This window comes from Neurospora tetraspora, assembly GCF_033439725.1.
Source record: "Neurospora tetraspora strain CBS 560.94 chromosome Unknown B0H65scaffold_3, whole genome shotgun sequence".
NCBI classification, from domain to species: Eukaryota; Fungi; Ascomycota; class Sordariomycetes; order Sordariales; family Sordariaceae; genus Neurospora; species Neurospora tetraspora.
The window spans coordinates 2,350,895-2,364,970 of NW_026944385.1; the positions used below are offsets into that span (position 1 = coordinate 2,350,895).

The 14,076-nt window shown below is 44.6% G+C and overlaps 2 protein-coding genes across 2 annotated transcripts; both read left to right on the forward strand.

Moving 5' to 3' along the window:
- Positions 1-1,447: 1,447 nt before the first annotated feature.
- Positions 1,448-2,428, forward strand: B0H65DRAFT_159543 (uncharacterized protein). Its single transcript, XM_062821211.1, has 3 exons — positions 1,448-1,775; positions 1,840-1,917; positions 2,008-2,428. The coding sequence occupies exons 1-3, from the start codon at positions 1,543-1,545 to the stop codon at positions 2,300-2,302; spliced, it is 606 nt and encodes a 201-aa protein (XP_062683007.1). The 5' UTR covers positions 1,448-1,542; the 3' UTR covers positions 2,303-2,428.
- On the forward strand, positions 2,429-5,094 carry B0H65DRAFT_159544 (uncharacterized protein). The gene is made up of 2 exons (XM_062821212.1): positions 2,429-3,139; positions 3,228-5,094. The coding sequence occupies exons 1-2, from the start codon at positions 2,555-2,557 to the stop codon at positions 4,896-4,898; spliced, it is 2,256 nt and encodes a 751-aa protein (XP_062683008.1). The 5' UTR covers positions 2,429-2,554; the 3' UTR covers positions 4,899-5,094.
- The last annotated feature ends 8,982 nt before the right edge of the window (positions 5,095-14,076 follow it).

A 14,076-nucleotide genomic window follows, 5' to 3' on the forward strand; every position in this document is an offset into this window, starting at 1 on the left:
GACGGGGGGGAGGGAGTGGGAAGAGGGAGAGGAAAAGAGAGGGGGGAGGTGGGTTAGGAGAAAGGGAGGAAAAGTAGGACGATGGAGAATGGCAGAGAAGGACGCGAAGAAAGTTACGATACGGGGGCGGTTCCACAGGTATTGTGGTTTCGGTTTTTTTGGTTTTTTATTTCTTACCTACATAAACTTTTTTTTTCACCATCTCACTGCAGCATCCATGATATTCAATTGGGCATTGGCACGGGCATGCACTGGGCCACCCGACCAGCAGACGGGAGATGCATGCTTTCGCGGCCGTTGTCCGTTCGCTGATTCAGACCTCAGTCTCACTGACCTCCAGATTCAGCGGAGGCCGGGACCTCGAGGGGACCGAACATCAAACGGCGCAGCCCCGCCGTGGGGCCGTGTTCCCTTCAAACTTTCGGTGACATTGGGTGACAGTCGTTAGTGACGGTACCCGTAAGCTCCGTAGGGACCAGCGCGAGCCTATCAGATGTTAACGCGCCCTATCGCGGCGGCCAGCCGATCTCCAACATCTCCAACAGGTTGCGGCCCCCGGAGTTCTAGGCTTTGTTGTCCCTTGTTTGAGCCGCAGCACGGGCCAGTCAGCGGCGCGCCAAGTCACGGCCAAGGCCCCGCCCGATTCGCCTTGTCAACGTCAACGTCAAACGACCCGTAGAACCCCGACGAGGCCGGGGGGCAACCTCCACCTCTTGTTCTTTGTTTAGACCTGCAAGAGGTATCTCCTAACAGAGGTCATCCATTCCCTCGATGCTCCATCGCGCTGAGGCGGTCCAGGGCCAACTTGAAGTTACAAGTGACACTACCACCTTCAGCTTGGTCGTTCCTGAAGGAACCCTTTCATAGTGATGCACACGCCCTCACTTCCACTTCCACTTTCCCTGCCAAGTGGAAGGTAGGTAGTCATGACTCCCTTGGTGGCCGATGCTGTCCTGCATGTTATACGCACAGACGTTCAAGCCATCTGATACACGTCGTATACCAAAGAGCCATTGTACGGTACTCTTCGTCTCTTCGCTACCTTAGGTATTATACAGACGATCCTGCCATGCGGTCTATCTCGTTTGCTTTCTATGTCTTCCGCTTGCCTACCGTATACATCTGACCTTTTTGTTGTTTCCTTCCTTGTTTCTATCTCCCCAAAATACTGTTTCCCAATATGAGAGATGGCAGTTGTCTCCAGCTTTAGTCACAGCATACATACAAACACTCTTGTTGGAGCAATCTGTCCATGAGCAATTGATGGGTGGAATAGTTCTGGTGTTGCAGGCGCGCCAAAAATTGATCATGGATCGTGACATGACAAAACAGACACTTTCCAGTTTCTCCATCAAGTGGAAGTTCTGCCCTTGGTGACCGTCGATGGTGGTGCCTAACTGAAAGACATGAACACCGCACCATATCTGTTAGTCATGGGAAGAACGGGAAGAGCTGTACGAATGACGGCTTCTCGAAGGCAAGTGCGAACTGCTGTACCCAGAGGTAGGCAGGGGCATGGAGGGCTAAACCGTCTCGGTGCCGATGTCCCAACCGCACCTTCCTCGTTGCGGGGAGAACGGCATTTGGGTTTGGGATCATGAGGTGCAACTTCCACTTGCTGTTCTTTGGGGTTCCAATGTTAATTTCAGTTCTTCAAAGGAGCCTCCTTGCTTTCCAATCTTTGGAGCAACAAACCTTCGCTGTTGTTCGTCTCAGCAACATCATTCTCCATATTCTTCCAAAGAACATCACTTAGACGCACTCCATCGGCCCAGGTATGTCCTTCTTCGTCGCCATGTTAGAGTTTCAATGGGCATATTATTGACTTGGCCGACCAAGGTTATCTGTTCTCGGTATTCCTTATCGCTACCATTGGAGTCTCGTTCATGTGCAAACTCGGAACTGCGCATTCCAGGAGTGAGTGTCACGGATCTTGATGCCGCATCTTCACTTTGGAGGTTTGTTAGCAGACAGCATGGTTTTCTGAACATCTTCGCCTTGATATAGGTGTTCTTGGTTAGTTTACGTCCAAGCCAAGACGGGGGTTCAGATCATTCGAAAGGTCGAACAGGCTGAGAATCGAAACGAGTCAATACGTTGCCAAAGTTTCCGGTTAGGTAACTTCGACTTACAGCTCTGCGGCCAGCAGCAGACTTCCAGCGGCGACAACAAGACACCGTATCTGGGGCGGGAGGAAACAGATATACAAGCAGTTGTGTCACCCGCGTCCTCTGTCAGCGTGCCGGTGGTTCGGCACGGGGTTTTTGACGGACCTTGTAAGTCGCCCGGAGCCGTTCCCTAGGTGACCGGAAACTGAGGGAAATCCCCCCTTCACCTCCAGGCATCCGCCTTTGCCACGTTTGCGCCAGCTTTCCATCGACCGTCTTTGCTTGCATCTTCCTCCTCACTACCCCGCCACAAAACCAAACCTTCACTTAAAACTTTTTCAACTAATATCGACCCGCAGCATCGCAACTTAACCACACTTTACTGAAGCCGTCAAGGAGTTGACGTATTCAAATCCCCAAGCTCCCCAAGACACACCAAAGTCGTAATGGAGTCCTCTCGTGCATCGGACAGGCTTAAGGAATCCTGTGGTTGTCCTGCAGAGGTGACGCCTCTTCGCGTCCCGCGGTCCCGCAGCAGAGAGCAGACGCCGCCCTCGAGCGACAATTCTGACCCCGAAGACGAAATCAGCGACACTAATAGTAACACTAACAGTACAGATAATGTCTGGGTCGATGTTGACGAGTTTTTTTCCGCGGCGCCGGTCACTTCACCGACCCGAGGCGTCGATGAGCTTGTTAACATTGGAATGACCCGCCTTCCGGCTCCTCAACCCTCTGTCGAACACGATGAGAACAGAACGAACACTCCCAACAGCGAGGGGCGCACTAGGATTCCAATCAGCCTGCGATCAAAAGGTCCTAAGAGTAACGCCGATCTGGGTGGCTATTATTTCAGACAGGTCATGCACCTCCTTGAGAAGAAGCACCAGGACATCATGTTCTATGAAGAAGTTGAGAACCACAGCATCATGCATCTGGATTGGGCAAGCCAAGTTGGCGACATCCAAGAGACCGAAGATTCCCGCAACGACAAGTCGGAGGAGGGAACTGGCCTTGCGTCTAAACTGGAGGTGAGTGCCGCAATCAAGTCAACGAGTTTCTGCTGTCACGCAGCCTTGGCCCATCTGGGGTTACTTGCTAACATCTTCTCCTTGACAGTGGGGCAAAACCATGTTCTTCGGTGACTGGTTGTATACCGACAACGGCCAGCGAGAGTATTACATGGAGATTCAGATCAAACACGTCTCTGGTGATGATGACGAAGTCATCAGGAACTTGGGAATGAACCCTAACGAAGTTTGGATTGGTATGGGATGGGTGAAGGACATTCCGGGCCAGGGTGGTGACAAGCGCTCGCTTTCTTCAAACAGCAGCAAAGTGTCTGCTATCCAGCCTAAGAAGCTTCTCCTCTCCTCACTTGCCGGCACCCATTCTGGATTTCCTCGTAGTCCCTCGGAGGAGCGTGACAACGAGGAGCTTGAAGACATTGCGACACTGGCCTTGACTAATATGAGCAGGCCTAGACCTTTGCCGACTACTCCTACCAACACCTCGTCGTCTGCAAGCAACAATCATGGAGATGCCACCCCAAAGACTGTCCACGTCGGATCCGAAGATATCGACCTCCGCGATCCCACTGCCGCTGTCAACTCTCCCTCTAGTTCCCGTTGGACTCCACTCAACTTGTCTGGTAGAATGGCAGCCACCTCCAAGTCCGAACATGACGTTGCGGCCGGCCCGTCGACAGATCAAGCTCCTCCATCACCGCGTCCAGGTTTTGCGCTCCGCTTCGGTTCAAGATCCCCCCAGCCCGACTCTGATCGCCCAGTCGGCACAGGTATTCCCCGCAGCAAGCCCCTTGTTCCTCATAGCACCAGCTTTGACAGCATCGATGATGAGGGCGACACCATTATGAGCGATGACATTGTAGGCGAAGCCGGAGATAACGGCGGAGGCGAAACCTATGAAGGCGACACTACCTTAAGCGAGATCGTCATTCCCGGGACTCCCTCGCGTTCACCATCCCCTCCCTCTTCTCCCATCAAGTACTCGCCCGACAGCGATCAAGGCCAAACAGCCGAGTTCTCAGTCTCCAAGGAGAACCAGAACCCTCGGGACACTCGTCACTCGCTTAGGGATTCCATTACTCCCGGTCACGACACCCTCAACCGCCACTGCACTCCAGATTTGGACGGTTCCTTTGCCGCCCGCAAGAAGCGCTCATCTATCTACACCGTCCGCGTCGTCGCCTTCTCCACGGAGCATTCCCAAAACGAGAACGGCTTCAGCGGACCCCCTTCTTCGCAGCGACACGCCACCCTGCTCGGTCACGGCGGATGGGTTTGCCCGCCCTTTGAGGAGCGCGTGGCCAAGTGGATGGCTGATAATGGCCATTTGCCCCTTAGCTGCTCCGCCATTCCGGAGCACGAGAAAAAGCAGCACAACAACCCGCCGCAGACACTCTGCCGTGCGCTGCCGGTCATGTTTGACTGGTCCGTCGACGACCCGCCGAGGTACTACGGCGAGCCGGCGCCCGTGTGGTGGGAGCTCGGCGACCCGTGCCTTGAGGACGTGTACTGGATGGTCTGGCAGATGTTGAGCGGCAAGCAGTTCATCGGTTTCAAACGCGGCACCGGATTCGGCTTCCCTAGAACGCATACCAGTGGGGATGACGCGCTCTTGGAGAGATGCCCGTTCAAGAGTCCGAGCGGAGAGGCTGGAGTGGGAAGTCTGGTCAAGGGTGAGGAGATCAGGCTGAAAAAGATGAGTGAGGATGCGGAGAAAGCGTTATGGGAGGCCATGGTGAACCTTAAGGGGGGCGAGGAGTAGATGACGAGAGCTGGAGAGGTAAGAAGGGGGGAGTGAGGCTTTTGTTTGGCAAAGAGAGGATGTTGTAAACCCTTTCTTTTCGGTCCATGCCTTACAAGCCTGGTTTTGCCTACCTAGGGCCCTTTACTGGCTCTGTTATGCATTACAAGTGCACGCAGAGCATTGGGGTCTAGTCTGGCTGCGATTCTTTCCACCCCTTCTGTTATTTCCTTTCTTGGCAGGGTTCTTTTGCTGTTTCTGTTTCTTCCTTTTCTTTATGAGCGAAGGTCAGGCGTCACGGACACTCCGTACGGGCAGGTCAGATGGATATTCACACGGGGTATTAGGCTCAGATTTGGGCTAGATGCTTCTTGAAGGGTTTGCTATTACAAAACTTGGGAGTTACGAAGCCATCAAGGAGCGGAACTTCTGGGATTAAGGACTAGTACTTTGCATCTGTGTTTGGAGTTTCCAGAAGGGATGGATAACATCAGTTTAAGCGTCAGGCTAGAAAGTAGAAACTGTAGTAGTAATGTGTTATTATTGTCTAAACAAAAAGGTCTCGAGCAAGAGGAGGAAAAGTCATTCTCCGCTGTGCCCAATGATTTCGTTTGGACTTCGAAGTAGCATAGTTAAAACAAACCATCATCTGCACTGTAAAATTAAGCCTGCACTAACTGACGGTTCTTTGTGAATGCTCTCTTGCCAATGAGGAAAACGCATCGCTCCCAACGAAACTCTCCATTAACACTCTTACAAGAAATCCAGCCTCAACATTGCAACTCCAAGTCGTCTCTCAATCCTCACAGCCTTACTGCCTACCGGACTCCTCGCCAAAACCGTCGAACAGGGTTCTTTGTCCACTTACCGCAGGTTCGTCCCGTAACCCGTTGGTCGTTGTTGTCCCCTGTGCCCTGCGAACTATTTACCCCCGAGTGCAACACCCATGTTTTGTTTACTTTCACTTTGGGGTCCCCTGCTTGATTGTGCAACAACATAACAAAAACAAACAGTAGCTTGTCGACAAAGAAAGAGATGGGCAACACCAGTATAGTGAGATATCGTGGTGAGACGGAACGAAGGTTTTTCAAAAGAAAAGAAGATATATAGTCCATGGTTAGTTAGAAAGGTCGTTTGATTTCAACGTTTGTGCATTGTCTTGCAGCTGTACCTACACTACAGTACAGAAAGTGAGTACCTACCTATAGGGAGATGAGTCACTATCTATATAGCTAGGCTGTGACAAGTAAGAGTGTTAGTGCCTTATCAGAGCACCTGCCTACCTGCCTTAGTTCATGCTTGGCATCGCATCGCATGGAGTTCTTGCCGGCCGGTACGGTACCTACCTTAGCGTAGTGTAAGTCATGACGTCACTCGTCACCTCATCCCATCCACGTTCCAACTTTGGTGACCAAAGTCCAGTCCAAAACACCATGGTAGTTAGAGTCGTGATAGTATAGTTTGACACGGGGCACAAGACGACGCCGTAATCTATCCATCCAACCATTCCTTCCATACTTCGTTTCAAAAGTCTGCCCCCATTCCAGCCCTTTTACCGCGGGTGATCTGATCTGGTCATGCCGGAGCGAGGCATGCATCAGGCACGAACGAACGAACCGCCCTCCCGTCTCAGAAAATGCAGTTCCCCGTCTCTTTTAACAATCGAACCATCAACACATGAAAAAGCCAATATCAACTACGGAATTACAGAATCTGAGACAAATGATTCCGAACTTGGAGATAGATACTAGAGGACAATTCCTGAACACAGAGAAACTAGCAACCGTGACTGCTGTTCGACGGACGGCCGGCGGCCGGCAGTTCTGAGTGACCTTTTAGGAGGAGAGCGTCAACTGTCAACGACGATTGGCGCAGGTACGCGGTTTTGAGTTTGGAAACAACCTCATGGGGCTTCTTGATGCAGGTATCCATTGGTGAGTAGGCCACAGCGTTGTAATGTGGTGTTTGGTGTTGTGTTCAGTTGTGTGTCGGAAGGTTGCCGAGATGTGGTGTTGCGCTTCGCGTTCCTGGTCCTATCAGTGTAAGGTTGGTTTGGTTGGTTCCAACTTACTATTGAACGTTGTTGGTTAGGAAGTGTTTTATTGAGGAAGAAACTTCTTGCTTCTTTTCTGACACCATAGCTTGTCGAAAGGAAGATTTGGATGGTAAGATTTGGCTTCGGCAGACTGTCATCAAAACACCACCAAGTCCATGGACAACTCCCGAATATAAAGGGTCACCTTGGTATACATACAGCCTTGCAGCTCGGGGTCCCGTCGTACTGGATTATCAGATAATCTACACTACAGTATACAATAGCTTTGAAACCACCAAGGCATCGTGTGATCGTCAACCCGCCGCCCATGTGTCCCATGTGCCAGATCGGATGAGCAAGGGGGAGAGCGGCGGTGATTTACTCTCCCTCGTGGGCAGGACAAGAGTTCCATGTGGTCGGGAGCAAGTATACTGTATGCGTGCGTCAGGGTGATAGATGTACATAGTGTGCGTGGACGGCAGCATGATGGTTCTGAGATTACAGTAGATACGGGAACATGGAAGAATAAATACTTCCCATGTCTCCTAGTGCACCAGGTTGTATTTAAACGGAAGCACACCCCCCATTGGAGATCAGACAGACCCCCCTCCCCCTCTTCCTTTCTTGCAATCACTGCAGTAAGGGATCATGGGGGCCACTGTGTATGTGGTTGTAACGGCATCCGCAGGACATGCTCATACGGTACTGCACAACCCCAACGGTTGGGCTCACCTGTTCAACCCGCCCGCACTCGATCGGGCTATGATCGTCGGCAAAGTGTGGCGAGTGAACTGGGGCGAAAGGCCAAGAGGGCAGAGGGGCTGAGGGGCAGAGAATGTACTGGTACATCAAGCTCTTTTCATAACCCCTCGTTATCAACGAGAGGCGGGGAAAAAGAAGCTGCGAGAGGTTTGTGCGAGATGTCGATGTAATACTTCCACTTGGAGAACCTCCCCCTGCCCTACCTCCCCCCTCCCCTACTGCACTACAGTAGTGTACCAGCCTGCGTACCTCCCTGCCTTAACCTGCGCTGCACCGCTCTGCAGACGCTTCTTCCCGTATCACATTCTACCCCGGCCCGGCGGACTGGAGGGAGGAGGAGGAGGAGGGGGGACTGACAGAAACCGGCATCTTCAGGGTCCATTGTGCGTGTGGAATGAAATTCGCATTCGGTTCTGCCGGCAAAGTGCAGACGGTAAAACCACAACGGGACGGACCTTGTGTTGATGTCAGCTCAGACGGCGAAGTCGGTATCCGTCGTCCGCGTTCTTTGAAACCTTAAGATTTCGGTGCTTCCGTTCGGGAGCTATCAGAAACAATGGTGGCCCATGCAATCCCCGATGTCGAACAACGCACAAGTGGTATGTATAATGCGTTATGTCCGTGGCCTGCTTCCGTTTGCATTGCCGTTATATGCGGTCCGGTAGTATCTGGCATCTAATATCGGACGAGGACGAGATAGGTCATGGGAATCGGCATGCCTAAACCCCAAGTAACTCGTGGAGTTGTAGGGGGGTAGTCGGAGGTTGAACACTTACTACAGATAGAGGAGGCGAGAGAGTGAGACACAGCCACAAGCCACAACGGACATTGTGCATGCTCATGCCTCCACCCTCCAACAACATCTCGTCCAGAAATCCCCACGCGGACAAAACTCTTGTACGACCAAGACTAGAAACGAATCTTCCTATCCGCCGAGCCGCCCAAAAAATGGGACGGTCTGGAACTGGATGAGCTTTGGAGTAGGACAGCAGACGCCTCCCTTTCCCCCACTTCCCCATTGCAGATTCAGAGGCCTCCCAGTCTGGTGTTGATCGATTTAAAGCGATCTTCTCATGTACTGTGGGGGATTCATTCGGTTATAGTTACCGTCTGGTAGAATAGGAGGATGGCGACTGACGACGCTGAAGGAAGAAGAAGAAGAATGTATTTTACGACTACGTTCTACCAGTACATGATAATAAATCGTACCCGCGACGGCGGCAGGGCAGAGGTATAAAAAGCAAGCAAAAAGTTCTATGGGTTAGGCTCTAGTTTGGCCGGGAACGGAAAAACCTTTCCATCTTTAAGTTGGCGTACGCGTTAGCCGGTAAGGGAGAGCGTCCCTCGTTATTATTAGTCGTTACGTATTTAGTAGAATTCCGCGAGGATAGTAGCGTCGTATAAACCGACCGTCTCCCTACGGCGGGAGTGTAGGGTAAGTAAGCCGGTACTAAGAAGGGGGAGTAGGAGGACGAAGGGGATAGGTTCGTCGTTAAGGTCGTCAGGTTTGGGTCGGGGGGCCCGTATACCGAAGAGGCGGCCGTCGGTAGTAGTAGTAATTCCGGTAAATCTTTTGTCCTTTAGGGCGCAGAGCCGGGTAAGGAAGGTAGCGTAACTAGTGCCGAAGGCGTAAAGGGAATTATTAGTAGCGCGGGGGTTACGGTACGTAATTAGAGGGTATTCGAAGAAGTGGCCTTTCTCGTATAGCCGGCCGTAGGCGTAAGTACGGAAGGATTTAACTAAGTAGTTAAACTGGGTATAATAGGAGTAGAAGTCCTAGTAACTTGTACATTCGCCGACCTATTTCGCAAGGTATTTCCGGGGTAAGCGGAAGTAATATCACGGGGCAAAGCGGATGGTAGGGGGTAGGTTGGATATGCGTAGTTGTACGAGGAGAGGAGAAGAGAGGTGTGCGCAGGTCTGGCGATATAGGGCAAGGTACGAAGGCTATACTTAGAGCCGGGATTAGCGTACGTATATATGCACGTGATGTGCTATTAGCCAATAGTAGTAATAGTATAGCACGAAGTTTAATTACCTATAGTAAGAGCCGTATATATATTAAGTACAATTATAGGTAATCCTATAATACTACCTCCCTATAAAAGAAGCTCTATAATTTCAAAAACTATATATATATAAAATAATAGATTACGTTCTTTAATTTCCGTTTTTCAATTCCTTTACCCGTAGATAGGATCCTCCGCTTTCGAACTCCCCTACTCGTAACTTCCGGGTCTTCCTTATATTCCTAATCTCCTCCGTTATTTAATTATCGTTACCCTATTAGTAGGTCCCCGCTTTTAGTTTATCCTCTACGTTCTTCGTAAGGAGCTTTTTCCTTTACTATATTTCTAATAAATTTTTAAAAATTTTACTAAATACTTTGTCCAATTTCTTTATATCCTCCGCGGATAGTGGGTCCGATTTATAGGGTATTACTTCTACCATCGGTACCGGCCTTAGTGGCGGGACTACCTATTGTCCGGTTACGATGTTCGCGATAGCGGTATTAATTTACTCCTTTAAATTAGTAATACGTCTAGAGCGTTTCGGTAGTACTGGTAGTACCGGCGGTATTGGGGTAGTCTAGGGTACTAGAGTTGCCCGGGGCGCTAGGGCGCTATATTTTTATAGTATTATTCTAATCTTTAATTACTTTTTAACCTTTAACGAGATAGGAGCGTCTAAATAATTACTATAGAAGGTTATAATAGCCTTCTTTATATTAATTATATTAATAATCGGTTCCTTAATAGGGTTATAATAAGTCTATACTACCGTATAGAATTAGTATTAATTGCTACCCCTCTATTTATAGTTTAATAGTTCGTCTAATTCCTATTTTGCTATTTCTTCGTAGTTATTAATTTTACTTATAACCCTACCCTCGTTAGCGTATATATTCCCCTAGATAGCGGTTTGGCTAAGTAGGCCTTCTTTATATAGTTCTACTATAAATATATAGAATATAGGAGCGTATTTTATATTAATAAATAAAATAAGTTTAACGTTATAAAAATACGCTTATTCTATTTCAAAGGGTCCTTCCTATCGAAGGTAGAATTTATTATAAGGATAGCTGTTTATTAAATTAATTGTATTAAGTATAATTAAATCTCTAGGGTAGTACTTTGGTGCGTTGGAGCGCTTCTCGTTAGTATTAATCTCGTATTAATCCTATACTTTCCTAACTGAAGTCTTAACGTAATCCTAAATAGCTTCGAAGCGAGTTAGCAATTTATTAACCTTTAAGTATTCTTTTTATTAGGTTAGGGAGAATTAGGACGGTATAATTAATACTGGTTCGATACTTATACGTAAATAAAAACTGTAGTTAGCGAAAAACGGGGTTACGCCTATAGTCTTAAATATTATATTATTACTTACAAATTCTTTTAAAGGGAATTAACAGGCCTAATCCATTTATACCTAATTTATAAAGATTTATAAATATTATTCCATCTTTACGTTAATACGCTTTATTTAAGCGTTTATTTAAAGGTAGAAAACGGAATTGAATAGTCTTTTAATCGCTAGCCTCTTATAAATTGTAAATTAGAATAATAATACGAGTTAGGAGCTTTTATTGGATATTATAATATTAGGAAGACTATAAAGGGTATATACCCGTTCGATAAAGTAGTTTGCTAATTCCTCAATTTCTATAGTTTCGGTAGCGATATAATAACGTATCTTAATTAAGCAATCTACTACGATAGTAATATACCTGAACTTTTAACTTAAATATAGGTTTTTTAGAAAGGGGGAAATGTAATTAACGGTAATATTGGTTTAAGGTACGAAAGAGGCTAGTATTAATTTAAAATAGTTTACTTTAACTTTACGTAATATTTTAATTTTTAGGTAAATTAGATACCTCTTATAATATATTCTAACGGCCTCTACTATATTAAATTAATATTAGTATTTGTTTATTTATACCTATATTTTATCTTTGCCCGGGTGTTTTGCTATTAGTAAAGAGTAGGTATAGTAGATTAATTATAATTAAATAATTATATTGTTTGGGTTAATAAATATTCTTCTCTTATAATATATTTTGCCTCCTATTATAGAGTACTTTATAAATACTACCTTTAGCTTCTTCTTAATATATAAACGCCATTTAAAACGGTTAGGGTCCTGTAAGTAAGCGACTGCTTCCTATATTAATGTAAATTGGGTATAATTTTCCTCGATAATATTATTTATAAACTTATTTAGTTCTTCTAGGGTATTTAACACTAATAGGAAGACTTCTTTATTGAAATTTAGATTATAGATATATATAATTAATAACGTTTCGAAATAATTATTTTTAAAACGGGCCGGATTAATAAATTTGCGATTTTTAGCCTTTAAGCGGTAATCTTTTATATTTAAGGGTATATCCTCTAATTTCCTACTTAAAGTATTAGGATGTAGATTTTTAAAGCCGGGGGTATAGCAGACTAAAAAATTAAATTGGAATAAGAATTATGATTAGCGTATATAGCGGGGGGTTAATTATTTATTAGTAGTAAAAGTCTTTAGGTTTTTATAATTTATAACGATATTAAACGGTTATTATACTCCTTTTAATTCAGGTCTCTATTTTTTAGGGCTTTAATAATAATTAGTAACTCTTTATTATAAATATTGTAATTATATTCTTAGGCTATATATTATAATAAGAAGTAAGCGATAGGGTAAAGTATATTATTATCCCCGTATTAGGAGAGTATTCCTTTAGAAACGTAATTAGAAGTATTGGTTTCGATTACCGTCTTTTTAAATTAACTATAAATCCGCAAAGTAGGTCCGCTATTAAAAGCCGCTTTTAATATTTCGAAAGTAGATTATTAAGCGGGAGTTTAATCTTATTTAATATTCTTTTTTATAAAGTTGTATAATAGCGTAGCTATAGTTAAAAAGCCTTTAATAAAACGCTAGTAGAAGTTAATAAAGTTTAGAAAATTCTATAGGAATTTCTTAAACGTAGGAGGTTACTATTTTGTAATAACCTTAACCTTTTCTAGGTTTATTTCGATACTTCTAAACGTAATAATTAGCCCCAAATACTTAGTTCTCTTAATATAGAATTCGTATTTATTAATATCTATTTATAGGCCGGCCTTAATTAAGCGTTCGAATATATTATTGATATAACGCTCGTATTTTTCCTTGTTATTTGAGAAAATAAGGATATTATCGAAATAGGCAGTCGTGTATACGTTTAGAATATTATATAGGATATTATTAATATAATCTTAGAAAGTTCTTAGTGCGCTTTATAATTTAAATGGATAAACTAAGGATTTAAATAATTTAAAGCGGGTAATAAAAATGATTAATTATTCGTACCCTTTTACGATACGGATACGGTTAAAAGTAGTAATAATATCGAATTTAATAAAGATTTTAACTTTTTAAATAATATTAAGGGTCTTTTTAATTAAAGAGAGAAGGTATTTACTCTTAAAAGTAATATTATTAATACCCTTATAATTTATATAAATTTTTATATCGCCGCCCGGCTTCTTTATAAGTAAAATTTGGGAAGCGGCTTCGGATTATAATAGGCGGATAAACCCGATCTTTAAATTATTATCGATTTATTTCTCAATTATGCTTAATTAGTCCGGGTTAAAAGGCTTCGATTTAAAGTAGGGTATTTACTCGCTTAGCTTTAATTCGATTTTAAAATTATAAAAGCGGTAAGGGGGTATAATTATAATTTTCTTTAGCCACAAAATATTAATATATTTCTAATATTAGTCTTGGGGGGCTTATCGGCTTTCTTATAGAATTTAGTAGTATTTTCCTTGGTAATTTTAATAAATTTAATAATTTCTTTATAGCGTTTGGAGTCTTCGTTTAGGTTACCATTTAAGTAAACCTTTTTAATAATTCTAATAGTTCGGATAGCGACTTTGGAGCCTTTTCTAGCGTAAGCGTCGATTTATAAGTAAAAACGCTTATTTAGCAACTTCTTATATTTAGCGCCTTTATTATCGAATATTGTTTATATTATTTCTTTAATCAATAGATTTATTAACGGATTCAACAGTAATTTCCCTACCTATTTATTATTTCCTACCTATCCCGATTCTATCCCTACCCCTCCTTCGATAACGCTTTTATTATTTCTTTACTCTTTAGGTTTTAGGACGTTTCCTTTTACTTCTTTAACCCAAACCTCTTCTTTTACCTTAACCTCTTTTATAATATCCTTAATTTTTGCGTATAATGTACGGAAAGCCCGAAGTTTATATATTTCGTATAACTAATTAAAATTAGCTATTATTAAATTTTTAATATTTATTAAGTTAATTAGGTCGTTCGAATAATAAGTGCGGCGAACGGTAATACGGTAGTCGGTAGCAGATTTCTACTAATTAGTAACGAAGCGGTAGATTA

What these genes read in the sequence shown, in the direction of transcription:
- B0H65DRAFT_159543 (XM_062821211.1), top strand. Translation starts at nt 1,543, where the DNA reads ATGTCCCAACCGCACCTTCCTCGTTGCGGGGAGAACGGCATTTGGGTT. An exon ending in GACGCACTCCATCGGCCCAG is followed by an intron (nt 1,776 to 1,839) that starts GTATGTCCTTCT and finishes TGGCCGACCAAG; the next exon opens with GTTATCTGTTCTCGGTATTC. An exon ending in CGGAACTGCGCATTCCAGGA is followed by an intron (nt 1,918 to 2,007) that starts GTGAGTGTCACG and finishes GCCTTGATATAG; the next exon opens with GTGTTCTTGGTTAGTTTACG.
- B0H65DRAFT_159544 (XM_062821212.1), top strand. Translation starts at nt 2,555, where the DNA reads ATGGAGTCCTCTCGTGCATCGGACAGGCTTAAGGAATCCTGTGGTTGT. An exon ending in GCCTTGCGTCTAAACTGGAG is followed by an intron (nt 3,140 to 3,227) that starts GTGAGTGCCGCA and finishes TCTCCTTGACAG; the next exon opens with TGGGGCAAAACCATGTTCTT.